The sequence below is a fragment of the Kogia breviceps genome, chromosome 1 (genome assembly GCF_026419965.1).
Source record: "Kogia breviceps isolate mKogBre1 chromosome 1, mKogBre1 haplotype 1, whole genome shotgun sequence".
NCBI lineage: Eukaryota > Metazoa > Chordata > Mammalia > Artiodactyla > Physeteridae > Kogia > Kogia breviceps.
In genome coordinates, this window is record NC_081310.1 from 103,494,951 (window position 1) to 103,515,199 (window position 20,249).

General features: G+C 37.1%; 1 protein-coding gene across 1 annotated transcript in view; it reads right to left on the reverse strand.

Annotated features, from left to right (window-relative positions):
- The window catches only part of DPYD (dihydropyrimidine dehydrogenase), an 817,352-nt gene that overhangs the window by 16,931 nt on the left and 780,172 nt on the right, over positions 1 to 20,249 (reverse strand). The window contains exon 21 of the mRNA XM_059043609.2: positions 5,939 to 6,082. Within this exon, the coding sequence (XP_058899592.1) occupies positions 5,939 to 6,082 (144 nt within the window). The remainder of the gene's footprint in view (positions 1 to 5,938; positions 6,083 to 20,249) is intronic.

Below are 20,249 nucleotides of genomic sequence, written 5' to 3' on the forward strand. Positions count from 1 at the left end.
TTCATTGCATCTCTATTTACAATAGCCAGGACACGGAAGCAACTTAAATGTCCATCAACAGATGAATGGATAAAGATGTGGCACATATATACAATGGAATATTACTCATCCATAAAAAGAACCGAAATTGAGTTATTTGCAGTGAGGTGGATGGACCCAGAGACTGTCATACAGAGTGAAGTAAGTCAGAAAGAGAAAAACAAATACCGTACGCTAACACATATATATGGAATAAAAAAAAAAATGGTTCTAAAGAACCTAAGGGCAGGACAGCTATAAAGACGCAGAGGTAGAGAATGGGCTTGAGTACACGGGGAAAGGGAAGGGTAAGCTGGGACGAAGTGAGAGAGTGGCATGGACATATATACGCTACCAAATGTAACATACATAACTAGTGGGAAGTAGCCGCATAGCACAGGGAGATCAGCTCGGTGGTTTATGACCACCTAGAGGGGCGGGATAGGGAGGGTGGGAGGGAGGGAGACGCAAGAGGGAGGAGAATAGGGAATATATGTATATGTATAGCTGATTCACTTTGTTATAAAGCAGAAACTAACACACCATTGTAACGCAATTATTGTCCAATAAAGATGTTTAAAAAAAAAAGAGGTAAGGATGGAAGATAGTTGAGTCGATACATAGGAAAAGTTTAAATGAATCATAAAGGGAAATGATATAGAAAGAAGGAAGCAGAGAGAGGAGTCCAGACACCATCATCATGTTCTCTCTCCACCCTTTTCTCTTATTGTACCCCAACCTGCACCTGCTTCTGTCATGTGAAGCTACATGCTGCTACCTGAACTCATCAGTCTTCCCCTCAAGTCCCACCTTCTGCTACCTTTTCCATCTGGTTAATATCAAGAAGAAAAGGGAACTATGTTGAACATATTTCAAAGTAAAGAATCAGCACTGTAGTAGAAGAAATATTTTTGTCTTTACAGAAATGTTAAAAGTAGTACTAAGGTCTTGGTTTCAAGTAAGGGGCTTATAGCCAAGAATTTTGGACTTTGTCAGAAGGTTTTATTTGTAAAGTTTTTTGTTAAACTCTTCCTTATTAGACAAAGATTTACTTAAGGTATAAAATTTTTTATAGAAATTGGCCATCCTTATTAGAACTTTGTCTAACCCATTTCTGATTCACTCTTGAAAAGTTTTAGCGAATTCTGAGACACTGAAGATTTAAATGTAAAGTAAGTCATGCAATTTATGATACATTTTTTGTGATTGAATCATAACTTGAGAGATGGAAGGAGCCACTTTATTTTATTATTATTATTATTTTTTGCGTTACTTGGGCCTCTCACTGTTGTGGCCTCTCCCGTTGCGGAGCACAGGCTCCGGACGCGCAGGCTCAACGGCCATGGCTCACGGGCCCAGCTGCTCCGCGGCATGTGGGATCTTCCCGGACCGGGACACGAACTCGCGTCCCCTGCATCGGCAGGCGGACTCTCAACCACTGCGCCACCAGGGAGGCCCAGGAGCCACTTTAAAAGGCAAATATTGAGATCTTGGAATGGTTGCTTATTTGTGAAAAAAAATTAAAGGTATAGCCATATCTGATACTTTAGAGCAGAACAAATTTTAGATTAATTAAATAATCAAATGTAAATTCCAAAAGAACCAGATGGGGCGAATTCATATAATCTTAAGGTAGAAAAATCTAAACTAAGTAAATAAAGAAAGGGAGAAATCACAAAACTAGCTTTTGCCAGATATGATTTCATAAAAGTAAAACTTCTGTATGTATATCTAAAAACACCGTCATTCAAATTATCAGGCAAATGGCAATATATAAAAAGTTTATTTAAAAAAATCTATAAAACAAAGATAAATACTACAACAGAAAACTGGTCAAAGGAAATAAGCAACAAATTCACAAAAGAAGAAATGGTCAAAAATATATTAAAAAATCATGCCAATCTTACTACTATTTAGACATTGGAAATTAAACAAAAAATACGTTTTTGACTATTAGTTAAAATTAAAAATAAATCTATTGTTGATGGGTGTCTAAGAATATGAGTCCTCTCTTATATTTTTTGGCAGAATGTAAATCTGCACGTTTTTCCTGGAGAATAATTTGGCACTATGTATCAAAAGCCCTACAATTTCACCTGCAATTTCTCTTGAGAAAACAATAAGAGATCTACACAAAGATTTTTGTACAACAATAGTTATAACAGCATTATTTGTAAAAAAAAATTCTGGAAATAGACTAAAAATTCAACAATAGGTTAATTTTTAGAAGTTAATAAGTTCATATTACGAAATATTATAAAACCATTAGAGTGATATATAAATAATTAAGAGGTTTTTATATAGAAAATTTGAGTATTCTATGTTTATTTTAATGTATTACATTTAGGTTTAGAAAAATAACTAGAATACTATAAATCTAAATTTTAACAGTGATTAAGTTGAGGTGGTAGGATTATGGGTAAATTTTAGATTAATCTTTGTGCTTTTAACAGAAACAAAACAAAACAAACAAATGAAACTACAGAAGGTCAGGAGGAGGAAGAAAAACAGAAAGGAAATGAGACTTCTTTGTCCAGTGGTCTCCTCTTACAGATCTCTCATTAGATATTTGCCCCAAATCAAGTGATTAGTAGCACAGCGGTGACAAAACCCATGTGTCACAATTCCCTTACTAAACGTTATTCTCCATGTTCTATACTGACACCTTCATCTTCCATGAGCAATCTCTAGGTATATTTCATATATTTTCTAGAATGGACCCAAACATTTTGGTCCCTATTATGAGCCAATCTTTTCAATCCTAAGCCAACAATTCTCAATTTCACCTCCATCCCCCACTCTACCACTGTTTTACTATGTGACTTGATAAAATTATTTAATGTTTTTTAATTCCTCAATTTTCTTATCTGTAAAGTGAATATAAAGATAGTACCTATCCCAGGTATTGTGAAGATTAAATGAAATAAAACATGTATAAGACTTGGAACAGTATTGGCATATTAGAGCTCTTGGTTGCTACATACTTCCATTGGTACTTTCAGGAGATGAAATTTCTCTCCTACTCTGGAAAATCATACTGGAATATGAGTAAAAGTCAATTTACTAGAGGACAACTGCTCTTATTAAAAATACAATCATACACACACAGAGCTCACTTTTGGTAACAACATCATGGCTCTAGAGATCTAGTGTCATCTAACGCCACCACGAATATCTCTGGGACAGGAACAGATCTCTATCTTCCTCTTCCTCTAAAACGTAAGCTCTGTCCCACTCTATAGAAATATAAAGCCTTATAGAAAGCAAGATGAAATGAGCAGTCATTGTCATAGCAAATGTAATTCCTCATTTTCCAGAAATAGTTGCACCTATAACTGGTGAAAACTCCCCATCTTTCTGCAGAAAAACCTGACCATTATCAGCTACCATTATGCTTTCTGACAGGACACACCATATTTCTAGAAATGACAACAGGTATTATAGAATGGGTATAGACACCCTGGGAAGAAAAACAAGGTAGTGGAAAATCCACTGGACATTGAGAAAAATCTACCATAGCAGCCCCTTAATATGTCAGCACTGTTATGGTCTTAGTTATGGGAAGATGGTGTCAATGGTCTCTTGAGGCTTATGTAATGTAACACCAGGGGTACTTCAATTTGGATCATCTCTGAAGTAACAATTTAGGAGAGTAATGTAAGCCTGTACTATTTCTAATAAGACTCCTCATCTCTCCTTGAGACTTTAAAAAATGTTCACTTACTTTCCTGACTTCCCATTTCTTTGGTTTATTTAATTCTGCTGAGTTTGATATTTTATTTGGATTAGTGATCAGTTAGCTTTAATTCAACTTCAGCAGGTTTTTTGTTTGTTCTGTTTTTGTTTTGCTTCTAGGTTATCAACATATTCCCTGACAGAATAGAAGCCTAAAAAAGGCCTCAATGCTTTTATAATCACCTTGCTCTTCCTTTACTTCAAATATAAATAATATTTTTCTTTTGAATTTTGTATACATAAGGAAAAGATGGAGAGCTTACATTTATTTCAAATTAATTAAGTAGGAAAAAACAAGCAGGGACAATTCCCGCTTAACCCCAAATCATATATTAGTTATAGCCAAAGGGTGGGGGGAATGTGAAGAATGGAAGGATCCGGCTTCTTCTTTACCATCAGTGTCCAGTTCATCCTTTTAGTATCACACAAATAATTTAAAGGAAACAGATCAAGAGACTCTTTGGGGCTGTTATACTGCTGAAAGTCCCAAGTGTTCACTTTATTTGGAATTATGGCATTGAAGTGCTGGTAGAATTTGTGTTCAGCCACTTCCATATTTCCTTTCAGAACTCTGAATAACTTAGCTCTCTTAACATCGTCTAAATAGGACACATTTCTTCTTTCTCATAGATAGAGGGGAGTTTTAAGGGTTCCAACTCCTGTTTGACTACTAAAGAGGAATTTCAAAGAGCTCCTAAGAAGTAAGCTTTTCAGCTGATGCTTCAACCAGGAAATGGAGATAGTCACTAAATGGAGAAGAGTAAGTTTCAGTGACTGAAAACCACGTTCCCTGATGGTGACTTCAGAGAGAATGTGGACCTGTAATACTCCTTTTTAAAAATTATGATTGCAGGGCTTCCCTGGTGGCGCAGTGGTTGAGTGTCCGCCTGCCGATGCAGGGGACACGGGTTCGTGTCCCGGTCTGTGAAGATCCCACATGCCGCCAAGCAGCTAGGCCCGTGAGCCATGGCTGCTGAGCCTGTGCGTCCGGAGCCTGTGCTCCGCAACGGGAGAGGCCACAACAGTGATAGGCCCGTGTACCACAAAAAAAAAAAAAAAAAAAAAAAAAAAAAATTATGATTGCTTTAAAATAATTCCATCTTGAGGGAGGTGGGCAGGAGGGAAGTAGGTGTGGCTATAAAAGGGCAAAAGCTGAGGGATCTTTGTGCTGATGGAACTCATATCTTGACTCTGGTGGTGGACACAGGAACCTACCCATGGGGTGAAACTACACAGAACTAAACACACGTGTGTGCTCACACGCGCAAATGAGTAGAAGTACAACTGGGGAAATCTGAATAAGATCAGTAGATTGTATCTGTGTCATTATCCTTGTTGTGATGCTGTATTACAGTTTTACAACATGCTACCATTGGGGAAACTGGGGAAAGGGTACATGAGACCTCTCTGTATTATTTCTTACACCTGTATGTGAATCTACATCTTTTTCAAAATAAGAAGTTAAAGAAGAAAAACAAGAAATATCATGCACACATAATTCCATCTTCATGATAATTTTTGATGTTATCCAGAAAACAATTTCCTGAAACCCAAATCTGTACAGGCTTTCCCAAGGCTGAACCAGAGCAAGTTTGTCCAAAATGTAAGTTACCATGTTGATATTGATGGTGAATATTGATCATTTAGTTATACTCTATGACTCAGATACCTCTTCGATTTAATTGTAGATTACAGTAATTTTTAAATGAGTGTAAGAAGACAAAGAATTCACTGTAATATTTTATGGCCTATTTAAGTCATTCAAAATTTGCATGAAACACATATTTGACAGTGTTCTAAAAAGTATAAAATATACAAATAAAAGAGGCTATCCTGTCACTGCAGACAGAATGTTTAAAACTCTGAATATATTTCAAAAACAAAATCAGGGGCTTCCCTGGTGGCGCAGTGGTTGAGAGTCCGCCTGCCGATGCAGGGGACACGGGTTTGTGCCCCGGTCCGGGAAGATCCCACATGCCACGGAGCGGCTGGGCCCGTGAGCCGTGGCCGCTGAGCCTGCGCGTCCGGAGCCTGTGCTCCACAACGGGAGAGGCCACAACAGTGACAGGCCCACGTACCGCAAACAAACAAACAAACAAAAACAAAATCAGTGGTACATTTAAACAGGAAACAAACTAACTAAACAGTAAAATAGACATATTTACATATACAGCTTAATCTTTACCTTAATAGTGGGAATAGGCTTTTTGGGGATAAAATGTTTTCTCTCAAGTGGTGGAAAAGTTGCATTTTGTTCTTTCAGTCTTATCTTTTCCTCTGCTATGATTTTCTTGCGCTGCTCAAGATAAGGTCCAAAACTTGGCAGTTTCTAATAGGAAAACACACAAATAAGAAAGTATGTTAGCTCACAGAAGAGAAAAATGTGAGGATATAAACACAAATATTGTAAACAAACAAATGTGTGTTTTGAGACTGTTTCATGTATACTGTAACAAGGTCTACATTCATTCTTGGACACTAGTCTACGTATCAGAGTCCATTAATTATTAAAAAGAACACAATAGCAAAATACCTTTACCAAATATGTATGTATTAGATATATAAATATTAATTGAAATACATTTCTAAACAGAATAAAATTCACAATGGTAAACCAAACCATTCACTTAAAACAATAGCTATTAGTTAAACCATTTGTTTAGTTCATATAGACAGAAGGTGAAACCTATTGATGCTTTTTTTCTTCTTCATCAGGTTTTTAGCACAATATAGACACAGCCTAGTCTCTGACAAATGCTTTTGTCAATAGCAAAGGTACTTGGCCAAAGTTCAAATCTGTATCTCTGTTTTATTGTGTTCAAATTCTTACTACATCTCTTTAAAGATTGTAACTAATGTTGATTGCAGTTTACTGGAATAGCTGAAAAACAAAATGGTAAAAATATTGATTTCTCTGCACAGAAAATAAAGTTTATTTTGCATGAAAGAGGCAAAAATAGAAATGAAAAGCAGAGGAAATATCACAGTGCTTAAACAAACTCCTTCAGTATTCAAAATCACATTATGGAGCTTTAAATCTCAAGGTTATTCAATTGTACTTTACAAAGTTCATTTAGAAAGACACCTGGGTGTCATGGAAAAATGCTAAGTGGTTTCACGTTAACACGAATATGCCCTCATACTATTCATTATCCTACAATTATTTCCTCTTCACTTTGTCCTTCTCTTCTAGAACCTTTGATCTTCACTTTTACTGACATATACTGCTGGTGATAGACACCACTGAATTCCAAATGTTCTGTGTCTGCCTGGAACCTGGAATTGCTAGGTCTCTTTTCAAAGACTGCAAAAATACCACCACCACCCCCAGCTCTCCTGCAGAATAAAGCAGATTTACCGAGCCAATGAAGGCTTGGAAAACTACAGCATTCCAAGGTCATCCTGATCTCTGCCTTAGCAAGTAATTAGGTGAAAAAAATCACACTTGTTTTAAAACACTGGCCTCTACCTACCAGGTTGCATAACACTCTAGGAAAATGTGTTCTCTGGTCCTTTAGAGATGTCACTACGGTAGGTAAACTAAACTTAAACTGTGTTCCAATTCGGCCAAACTGCAACTGAAAGTTTATATTAGCAGAAAATATTCATGTGGAACTATCTAAGATTGTTACTTCCATTACCAATTTACTGTAATTATGTCAACAAGTTGAGCAAATAGAAACAATGTTATGAATGCCAAATTAATACACACAATTAAACCAGAACTATATACTTCATCTCTGCACCTTAATGCTTTTCTAAATTACAATATTTAATGATTACAGTAATATGAGATGATATGACAGAGGGAGAAAATATATGAATATGTTGTATCTATTTTATCATAAAATAAGTGATGCTGTCTTGTTAAAAAGCATAAAATAGAGTATAAAACAAATCCTCAATATTATCACATATGTAAGCCCCTTTAATGCAGAAAAGATAGTGCTTGCTTGTTCTATTATGAAATGATTCTTTTCCTAGGGCAGATGAGGTGTTACGGATTACACTTGGTGCCAAAGAAATGCCCCAGGGGTCCTTTCTTTGGTGAATGCACATCCACTTGATATAAATCTTGTCAGAATATCAATCTCCCCACACTTCTTTTACACATCAAGGACACCTCTACCCTAATCTTATATCCTTGAAGATTATTATCAAGACTTGTTAGTGTGAAACACATGGCCTCTGAGTCTAGCAGATCCCTCATGATGAAGGCAAGCTCTATGGAAATCTGAACCATTATCCTAATTCCTTGATGGGGCCTTACCTTCCTCAACACAATCTCATTCCACCTAAATGTTCTGTGAACTTATTCAAAAGAAATTATTCTCAGAACTTTTTAATCTATCTTCTTTTTTTTTTTTTTTGGTATGCGGGCCTCTCACTGATGTGGCCTCTCCCGTTGCGGAGCACAGGCTCCGGACGCGCAGGCCTAGCAGCCATGGCTCACGGGCCCAGTCGCTCCGCGGCATGTGGGATCTTCCCGGACCAGGGCACGAACCCGTGTCCCCTGCATCGGCAGGCGGATTCTCAACCACTGCGCCACCAGGGAAGCCCTAATCTATCTTCTTTTAAACATAGACCAGAGGAGATATTTTTTTCCATTTAGATTATTCTTTATCCAAAGAGAAATAAAGCAGTTAAATTTAAACTGTGATGATTTCAAGTTGTTCCAATAATGGTAATAATAATAATAATAATAATAATAATAATAATAGGAAATCCCTTGATTCAGAATAGAATACAGCCTGAATAGACACCAACCACCTGATATTTTCTTTAACTTTTTTGCTGTGGTTGACCACATTTACCATTTTTAACTAATGCAGCCTTTCCATAACTAAAGGTGCTATGATTCTAATGTGTTAATCTTTTATAACTAGTTCTAAGGAGAGGTTTTCAATTTAACATAGAGATTCCTATAGGATTTTCTTTGTGTGTGGGTTGAAGAATCAGTGGGAAAAAAAGAAAACTGTTGCCAAAGTTTTCTTTAAATTGAAAGCACACCCACCCACACAGAATATCAGTGACTGCCCCCTCGACGTTCTGCTATTTATCTCCAAATCAAAGAGGGTCTATTTGCATGTAGTTTCTCACTGCCTTATGGAGATCCCAGAGGCCGAAGTGTTGTAGTACCAGGTTCCAAAACGTCAAGGCTGCCATAGTCATTTTGCTTTCTGCATTAGTATGAGAAATTTCACTGCTTTTAAAAAATTATTATTACATTGCATGTTAGAATGCCTCTAGGATAGCTGAGAACTGAACATTTGAAAAGTTAAGTTTTCTGCAAATAAAAAGATCAATTCTCCCTTGCACCAGAGGATCACATATTACATTTAGGCATATGTTTGTGTTCAGATCTTGCCAAAGGAACAAACCAAAGCAAAATAAAAATAAGAAAGAGTGAAGGTGAAGGCAGAGCGGGCCACCGTATATGTGTGAAATCAGCGATGATTAATAAAGCATTTAGTTCAAATCTCTGTCTGAACATAATAGTTAATTGATTTCCTATTGCAGGAGGAGAAGCAGCAGGGCCTGACAGGGGCAGCAGCAGGAGCTTTTCCTCTTCATTCATTATTTTCTTGCAGAAAAAGTTGAAGCCTGCGGTAGCTCAAAGAGAGCAGTTTTGAGCGTCATGCTATATTTCTTAAACAAAGGAAAAAGTTCTTTAGGACTCTCGAAGGCTGCTTTGTAACTGACGAGCTGAACAAAGCTCAGAAATGGTGTGGTTTTTGTTTCAATGCTTTCTCCAGGGATTCATCATTGATGAATCTGTCCTCACCAGAAAAGCTAAATCCTACTCATTTAAAGATAACAGTATCTCACACTAAAACTGTCTCTGTCCAGATATTAAAAGCATTACACTGCCGATAGAAAAGTGACAACATAATGAATCAACAAGGATACCTTAAGCCAGCAAAGCTTTAGGGTAAAGAGGTCTATTTGGATTATAATTTATTCATGGATCAATCTAAAGGTAATTGAGCATATTATGAAGTAGAAGAGGGTTCTTGTTTCTAATAGAAGCAGGCACTAGTATCTTCCAGTTTAAATTGCGTAATTTTTATGAGAATGGCAGCAAGTTGGCTAATAGCACTGGTCTATAGTGCTGTAAGAGATCAACTCTTATTTTCCTAATCATACTCTCTCATCTGATTTGAAACAACGAGGGCAAGAAAAGTAATTTCTTTGACATTCAAATGGTAATAAGTTAAAAGATAAAATTATTTCAGGTTTATACTGAGTGTGAGATATATGTATGTATATATATAGTTCATATACTGTAAATATATATATACACACACTGAGTGCAACATATATGTGTGTGTATTTTAAATTGTATACATATTTTGCACTCAGTATAAACCTGAAATCCAAATATATATATGTCTCATTTCTGTGTGTATACACTGACAGATTGAAGAATAAATTAGAGGTAAAGGATATAGTATGCTTCACGACTAAGAATTTATTTTATATTTTTTACAAAAACATGTTCACATATGACTTAGTTACACTATCTTATCTTTTGTCATTTATTCAACATATACAATATCATATGCCTACTCTGGGCCGGGAACTGTCCTTTGCTACATTAAAGGTTGAATAATTTCCATACATAATGTGTGTAATTATCATTGCAACTAATTTTTTAAGTATCTCTTGTCATTCATTAAGGGGTAGTGTCAGGCTGAATTATATGTCAAGTATATCTGGTTACTGCAGTTATCTAAAGGCATTGTATACAAATCTCCTTGGAAAACTATTTAATTTCAATCAAATGACCAAGAAAGAGAAAAGTGAAGAAGACAAACTTTCAAAGAGTTGATCTTTTTTTTTTTTTTTTTGGCGGTTCGCGGGCCTCTCACTGTTGTGGCCTCTCCCGTTGCGGAGCACAGGCTCCGGACGTGCAGGCTCAGCAGCCATGGCTCACGGGCCCAGCCGCTCCGCGGCATGTGGGATCTTCCCGGACCGGGGCACGAACCCGTGTCCCCTGCATCGGCAGGCGCACTCTCAACCACTGCGCCACCAGGGAAGCCCTCAAAGAGTTGATCTTTAAGAAAACTCAGAAAGGCAACGGAGTACTCTTGGATACCTAAAATAAAAAATGCAGGAGCATGATGGCTGGGAACCTGCGTTCTCTGAGTGTGTTCCTAGCACATCCTAATTTCAATCACTGTGCACTTGGTGTGATGCAAGGAAGTATGGGAGACAGAGATGAGAGGTCTCTGTTCTGTTCTGTCTGAATTCAGTTACTTTTCTTCTTCCCTTCCTTCAATTATGACAGTAATCAATTACTTACATTTGATCCTGATTTTTATTCCAGAATCTGCTTTCACATGGCTTACATTCAGAAACTCAGATTTTCCCCATGAATAACTGGCTTGTAATACTTAATCACTGATATAACAGTAAGCCATTTTTCATGATATTATCAGATTTGGACAGTGGAAAACAATAAGAAGACAAAGAGAGGAGGACCATCTGTACATTATATTACCATAGTACTATGTGTTGCCCAGTGGTGCAAATTGGGACACTGGAGTTGGACATGCAAAATACATGAAATTAATGAAATATAACTCTTAGTTTAACCTGATAAATTTAAGTGGACAACTTCTGATAAAAAAAATGTAATGTCTATAGCAGTCAAAAGCAAAGATAACTCATGCTTCATAGTGAAAGCAGAAAGCCAGCATTTGCATAGTGGTTAGGATACTGATTTAGAACTCAAATTTGCATTAAAATCACAGTTTTACACTCATTAGCTGTGTGACTATGAGCCAATTACTTAACCATTCTGCTACTAATTTTCCTTATCAATGAAATGAGAATGATAGTCTCTAACTCACGATACATTTAATGCTTGGTATAAGCATTAAATGGAATAATATTTGTAACGTGCATGCCTGCCAATTTACTCCCACAAGCCTTAACTGCTTATGTTGCGTTGTGTACCAGGCTCTGTATTTCCACGTTTGCTCACGCTAGAACGAGCCCGCCCTGTCTTTTTTACCTGGTACATGCCCATTTGGCGTTTCCCTCTCAGCTCGGTATTCACAGCATTGAAGTAATGTCCTTTACTGATTCCCCTCTGTCCCCAGTGTTAGGGGGGCCTTGCAGTGCTGCAGAGCCCTCTGGGCACTTTTTAGCCTTGCACTTATGCCATTGCCTTATCACTATTAGCCTCTGCCTCCATGTTCTCCACTTGAGGTCCTAGTTAGTTTTTGATCCAGCACATAACAGGTACTCAATATGTTTTTTTTCCCGCCTTGTTTTTGGCTTGCTGCTTAGCATTTTTCTCAATAGGTTTTTCAAAACTTGAAAAATTACTGAATGAATGCATGCATGAATATCTTGAATGTATTTTTTAAAATCCTGCTGGCTGTTTGAAATGTCAGACAATCCCAAACAATTACTTTCAGAAAGAAATTAAGTTACAGAAATAAGTTCTTTAAAATTAAAAATTATATCATACTTACACAACAGCTGTGATTCATAAATTTAAAAAAAAAACACTTGTAGAGTGCAAGACACTTACAATTTATATATAAAAGACAATCTGTCTCCTTAAAGAGCCTGTAGTTAATAACAATTGCAATACTCCAAGACAGAGGCTGTGGCAGAGGTGAACCAGGATGTCAGATGAACAATGACAATGTGCACCTAACCCCGGCTGAGAGGACAGAACTTTTCTAGAAATGACATCCGAGCTGAGTTCTGAAGGATAGGGTGAAAGTTGGTTGGCAAGTAGTGAAGTTGGAGGTGTGAGGGTCAGGAAAGGGGAGGAAGATCCTCCAAGTGGAAGAAACACCAGAGAGAGAAAGGCGATACTTTGGAAGAGATGCCGGGGAGCCACCAGACTGCTGACCCTCTGCTCTGTGTTTAATAAGATACAAAGGGTGAGCTGCTTCTTCCGTGAAGGGGAAGCAGAGCACATTTTGTTGTGAAGTGATAAAGTCGGGATGTATGTTAGGGAGAATGTCAACCAAGAGAAGAAAATCTAACATGAATGGAATGCCAGCAAAGGATGAAGGAGATAAGACTTGCTTTTTGCCAAGGACTGTGCAGGTGCTGGAGCTGCAAAGACAACTAGGAGGTCGTTCTTTCCAAAAGCATTTTATGGCCTGTAGGAAGACTGACTCATATTCAATGGAACTGAGGTGAGAACATTATTGTTTTATATTGAAATATCATTTAAATGATGTATAGCAGATTCCTCTAAAGAAATAAACTTCATTGCTTAAAGCAATAACTTTTAAAGCAATATCTTTAGCTTGGAGTTCGGGAGATTAAGCCCTGATGGCATGATTGAAGAGAAACAAAACCAAAGAGATGGTCGAACCACTATGCACGAGAAATGCAGAAGAATTTTGAAGCAGAGACGCAAGAGGGAAGGGATATGGGGATATATGTATATATTTAGCTGATTCACTTTGTTATAAAGCAGAAACTAACACACCATTGTAAAGCAATTATACTCCAATAGAGATGTAACAACAACAACAAAAAAAGAAAGCAGAGAGGAGAGGGAAGAGGAACGTGCAAGAAGAGAAGGAAAAGCGAGAGATGTAGAGGGAGAAGAGCCTATTGATGTGATGACTGGAGTACTTCTATAAAGAGGAAGCACTAATATCCAATTTTAAGCAATCCAAATCCTCCTCTATGACCCCTAAAACTTTAAAAATGTCTCCTACCCACTTACATATCCTGGAGAGAAATTTGGAAGAAAGTCAGGGAAATAGGGTTGAGTTTCATGGTTGGATTGGAATAGAGACCAATTAGAGACAAGATTTGAGGGAGATTCCGAAATCAGTGGGAATAGGAATTTATTGCCAGAAGTGACATAGAGAACATAATCTCTAGGAATTTTGTAGCAATATCCAGAAGGATGGGACTGGTTGATCTCAGCTGACATTTGGGTTATGTAGGTAATTATTCGGAAGAAAGGGATAAGCAGAGGAAGAGATGCACGAACAGTTTGATGTAACCCTGATCTAATCAGCAATTAATTCCAACTAAGAGACTTCTTAGTGAAGGAGGAATTTAAATTGTGATGAAAGATTATAAAAGGGAGAAATAGTGTGTGGTGTTGAAAAGGGGGAAAAAAGAGAAAGGAATGGATGAGTAAAGGGTTGAAACATTAAGAAACTACAGAATGAACTTATTCTTACATGACTAAAACAGAGTAAGTGCCTGAGGAACAGTAGCAGGTAAAGCTGGGAAATCTATGAAGGGCTCTGAATTCTGCACAAAGCAGTTTGGATTTTTATTCTTCAGGGTGTAGGGAAACACCAGATACTTGACAATATGTAATCAGGTCTTTGTGGTGGCAGAAAGAAGGACGACTTGTGGGTAGGTGCTTTGGCAAAAAGAGGAGAATGATCCAGAATGTTGGAGATGGGATTCCGGTTGTAGCAGAAAAGGGAAATAGATGACATAATATTTTTTAAAAGATTATACAGTACTCTGGAAAACAGAGAGCCAATACTGACTACACATCCCAACTCCAACAGTACACATCGATTTTCACTCCCTCACAACCCACCAGCTGCTGCACCCGTGCTCTGACAGTGACTCCTGCCTGAAACCACCTAGCTTTCATTCTTTCTGACACAGAACCCTCTCTGACAAACTTCTGTCTCTACCTCTTTGCTACTCATCTTTCTGCAAATGACCCCTCCTCTCTCACCATCCCCTGCTCAATCAGAGTCTCAAACATTTTCAAAATCACATGGGAACTGTGTTCATGGGTGCCTGCATAGGCTGTGAACTACAGAAGAGTTACACCTTAGTGAAAATGAACATAAAGCAATGGTGGTAGGGAACCTGGGAAGGATGAAATAGGATTCGTTTTTCTTTCCTTGCATTTTGGAGGACTCCCTGCTTGTGTTTTGTAGTGATGATGAATTGGGGGAGAAGTGAAGGAAATCAACTTCCTCAACAATAGCTCTAGTGAGAGGTGATTGTAAGTTCTATACAGGAAGGAACTGCACCATCATTATTATCTTCATCAAAATCAGCATATTTATTGAGCATCGCTATACACCAAGCCCTTTGCAAAGTGCATGAGTACCTAATCTCTTCTTCATTGCAACCCCATGAGGTGGGTATTGTTCTTGTCCCCATTTACAGATGAGAAAACTGAGGTTCAGAAAGGCTAAATAACTTGCTCCAGTTTTCACTTATTAATAAATGGCAGAGCCAGGATTCAAATCCCAGTCTGCCAGATGCTAGACTCTCTGCTATGCTGTCACTCATATTTTGATGTAGTACTTACAAAGCTTATTAAATGAGTATTTAATGTATTCTTGATTGCTATAAAGAAGCATATTACACACATATTCCATTCCTTGAAATCTATGCTTCCTGTTTTTTCTTTTTCCACAAACTGTGAACTGAAAAACACCTCACACAGTAGACATCATTAAAGAAAATGCTGAACACATACCATGCAAAATATCTGTATTAGTTTAGTCCTGTTTATTACTGGTCTCAAGTCTAATGAGCTCAAGTTAATACAGGTGAAAGGCCAGAGTGTTACATGTAGCGGTTAATGAAATACCATAGAGATGCTGAGAAAATGATTAGCAGCCAAATGTGAATTTAATATACTTCATTCTCAAGATTCAGCGCCCCGTGGGAGGCATCTTTCTGGGGGAAAAAATGTGGTATATTGGAAGTAGCACTTGCTTCCGAGTTGGAAGATGGGGCTCCAATCTTAGCCTTGCTATCAGCTCTTCTTGTGACCTATGACAGTGCAGTGACTCCCTCTTAGTCTCAGTTCTCTTATCTGTAAAATGAGGAGGTTGGACCAGATAATTTATAAGGTTCCTTCCAGTGTGACGTTTTGTTTTGTTTTCAAATTCAGTTAGAAATCCTCAGGGTTTATGCTCAGGTAGCATCACATAGTCTGTGGATGAAACGGTGGATTGAGTCATAAATTATGTTGATATATACCTCTTTCCCTCCTATTTAACTATAGAACATTCTGAATCTGTTGAAGCTGTAAAATATGGATATTATAAATAATGTTTATCAAACTTCTAAGGTTGGAGTTAAACTGTTTTAGCCTTCATCAGTACAACCACAGATAGCATTGCTATTTTATCTCATTATTAAATAATGAAATCTGTATAGATAATTAACAGAAATAAAAACAATTCTTAAAATAAAGCTATTATAATCTGTATAAATTGGGAAAGTCCTACGATCACAACTAACACTACACTGTAATTATCTTTACAAAGTTTGATGTCTAGTTACAAACTGACCTGAGACATACTCTATACAAAATCAACTACACACATATTAGAAGTAGATATAAGTGATAACAGGCATGAAATTGCCAAGTGAGTAAGATTAAAACAAATACACTTCAACTGCATTTGTGTATATTCAAAGTTTTAGGTTGTTGAAGGAAAATAGAGCCTTCTACTAAAGCAGTGCAATATACAGAATGGTCACTCGTCTTGGGATGCAGAGACTAAGACGCTTAGTTTCTAAGACAAATCACCTGTCCTCTGTGAGCCTCGGTTGTCATCTGTGTAAAACAGAAATAACAATGACCACTCTTCCTCCCTACTCTTCATAATTTTTTGAAATAGGAAGGCACTAGTAGATTACTAAAATACAGCTTTTACCATTTTAAAAACTATAAAGCAGCATAGAACCCATGTTATTTTAATATACTGAATATAAATATGATTTATGCTCAGCATGATAAACAATATAAAGATGAAGTATGCTGAATTATAAAAATGTCACAAAGGGCTTCCCTGGTGGCGCAGTGGTTGAGAGTGCACCTGCCAATGCAGGGGACATGGGTTCGTGCCCCAGTCCGGGAAGATCCCACATGCCGCGGAGCAGCTAGGCCCCATGAGCCACAGCCCCTGAGCCTGCACGTCCGGAGCCTGTGCTCTGCAACGGGAGAGGCCACAACAGTGAGAGGCCCACGTACTGAAAAAAAAAAAAAAAAAAAAAAAAAAAAGTCACAAAATACTAGCTACACATGAAGAAAGACTTCCTGAGCTATAGTTCTTCCAATGCTTTAGGATGACTTGAATGAAATAATTGGCTTTTGAAATCCACCTTCAAAATGCTACTGCTTTCATGGCTAAATATTGCATAGAATGTCAAGGGCAAATACCAATAGGGGAAAATGGAATAAAAATTACTTCATTCAATGGTATGGAAGCAAAGGAAAACAGAAAAATGGAGTGATGAAGAAAATGGGACTGCTATAAATATGAAAAAAGCATTCAGGATTCAGGCTATATTTGGAGCCAGAGTAGAAGATTCATCTATCTTTTCCATATTTATTCAATATGATACCTAATATTTCCCTACACGGAAACACCTGGATGACTGCTTTAAGCCTTCTTACCTCCGAGTGTGGCACAAGACAAAAACTGTTACATTTTGATCCAATCAAAACTATTTTGAGTTACATTTCAGGACACACTGGAAAAAAAGATCATTTTGAAAGTCAATTTTTAGGGTTTCTATTGCTAAGCAGGAGATTTATATTGGAGAGAAAATAAAAGTAAGTGCAAGTTTTTAGTTGAAAGGAAAAGACTTTTCTAACATAATTAATTACCATGCTAGTAGGAAGTATTTAACATGGGAAAAGAATCTTTTATATGCATGGCAAAGTGCTCCATAAATAATAGCTTCTGCATACAGAATAGAAAACACTAGCTAACATCCATCTGTAACATCAGACTCATATCCAAACCTAGGTCACTACTGAAGGCAATCCTTGCCCCACAGATTTGGATTCTCCTCTCTGTCTCTTCCACATCACTTTCTAAACTATAATACCATTAGTTATGTATTTTCTCTTTTTCTGAATAGATCATAAACATTTTGAGAACAGGATACTTTTTTAACATGTTTTATCATTCCTCTTAATTCTTGACATATAGTTGGCTTTAATTAAATATTTGATGAATGAATGAAGGATTAAAAGCAACAGAGAGCTGTGTTGACAAGAAATTTCAGCTAACCATATGTGGTCACAGCTTAATGATGACAATAAGTGATCTAGTCTAAACACTTTTCATATAAAATATTCAGAAAGATTCTCTCTATGCACAATGCTGGGCAAGAGTGGGATTGATCTAATGCCTAATGACCAGGCAAATAAAATTTGGCCTGGTCCATAATATTGCATAAACCAATCCCTGATAATAACAGGGAATTGTAAAAACAAATAGCATTTGTAGTGATAAGGTATTGTAAGGTATAGTTCCAGCAATCAATTTAGATTCAATGGCTTAGAGCTCAATACAAATAATTTCTTTGTATTTTCCAGGTTCTTTGTTTAAAGTTTTCTATCAATAATATAGTAATGATCAACTATTTCATTTTCCTATTCATAACAAAAAAATCAAACAACAAAACATCTTATAGACCACAGTTACAAAAACCATTATTTTATTAAAAATTTACTTTGAACAATTGTGAATCTAGGCAATTATCACATTAAGTCAAATACTCAGCTTCAGGGAAAGAATAATCCACTTGATTCTGTGGCCTTTACAAAGGCCATATGGCTATGTAGTACCCGCTACTGTTCTTTTGACCACCCCCTACCCCAGCCATTGGCTGCCATAGTCTTTTATAAAGATGAGCCTAATGCTTTGCATTGGCTAATACCACAAAATGAGGACAGCAGTCAAAGAAACCAGCCATTAGTACATAATTTTCTGAGCTTCATCAGACATCAGCCAATTGCTGAATATCACATGTCCTAAGAAACACAGCACCAAACTCTAAAACTCTTATGTAGCTCTAAATTTCTAAAACCATAAAACCATAGCGGGTATGGTTTTAGAAATTGTTTTTGTGTATTATCTCAATTTCCACAATAACATAATTATTATAATATTGCTGAAACTTGAGGCCCACAGATGTGGCAAACACTTAATGCCCAAGTCCACATAACAGTAGGCAGCAGAGCAAACTCAAACCTAGGTCTCCCAACTCCAAGCTTAGCCCCTTCTCCTCTATATTGACTGGCCATGTCCTTCCCAAGCTTTTTAGCTGCTATTTCACCTAAGATTACTGTATGGTTTTTGGCATTTGACCAAGGGAAAGATCTAATAAAATGTGTTCTTGTAGAAGGCTCATTCTATGTGCTAAGCATTGAAGATATAACAGAGGGCAAAATAGATATGATCCCTATGCTCAGGGAGTTTGTAGTAGTTTGTCATGTAATAGGATTAAACATAAATAAATAATCCTATGAATATATACAACATTTATCACAATTTTCAATGATATATAGTTATCCGATTATTTGTTTAAAGTCTAATCCTAACAGACAACAACCTCTAACCCTTTGCTTTACTCACCAGGCAAAATCTTAGCCCGCATTTAACCCAATTATCCAGCTATTCTATATTTACACTTGAAAACTGAATATGGCTGGAGAATATGACTGCTCCCCATCCCCCAAATGGGCACTAAGTACCCAATAAGCGTTGGTACGTTACCACTGTCATTCTTGAGCTTTCTCACTACAAAATGACGTTCTTATACCTTCTTCTTTCTCCTAAAAACTAAACTGCCACTCCTGCTCATTGTTAGTTGATGATCTTGGTTAAAGATCATTACATTATTAGTTAACATTTTTGAAGTAATTGTTCTATTCTAAATTTTATAAATCCACCTCATCTGTACTACCATCCTTCGTCTTTTCTTCTTGCTATGATGGGAAGTGTCCTGGTTCTTTCAAAGGCTCCACTGAGGGCTCTATCTCACATCTGCCTGGTCATCCGAAGGAATGTGCCTCTGTAATTTTTATCTCCGCCCACCCCGTGATTCACTTTCACTTTTAAAAAGTATTTCCATTAACACACAAATGTGCTTTAATCTCTCATCCTGAAAACAGATACATAAAACAAATAAAATCACTCCTTTGAATCTACAGGCACTTCTAGGTATTATTTATCTATTGCCTTTTAAATTTCTTTTAAGAATGGTTAATGGTGTCTGTCCTCACACCCTCACCTCCCATTTACTCCTCAGTATACTCTTTTCAGGAATTTGTCCTCCATTCCAAACCATGGAAATGCTTTGGTAATGAGGTCAACAAACACCTTTATTTCTCAAATTACGTGGCCACATTTTTGTGCTCATTTTACTTTATCTCGCAGAAATGTTCAACCTAGGTAAGCCCTCCGTCCTTCTTAAAATACTACCCTTCTTCTCCTCCTACATCATTTCTGTATTTCTTTTGCTGGTTAAATCTTTCTTTGTGAAACTTAGAATATCCAAGGCTCAGTCCTAGCCACTCGTTTTTCCCCCTCTGTTGACACACGCTTTCCAAGTGATGTAATCTTGTCTTACGGCCTTAAATATCATTTAAACTGTGGCTTTCAAATTTATAGCTCCAGTTCTATTCTTTAAACTGAGCTCTAGACTCTTATGTCCAGCACCTTAATTAACATATTTAATTAAATGTTGAGAAGCAATCTCAAAAATTT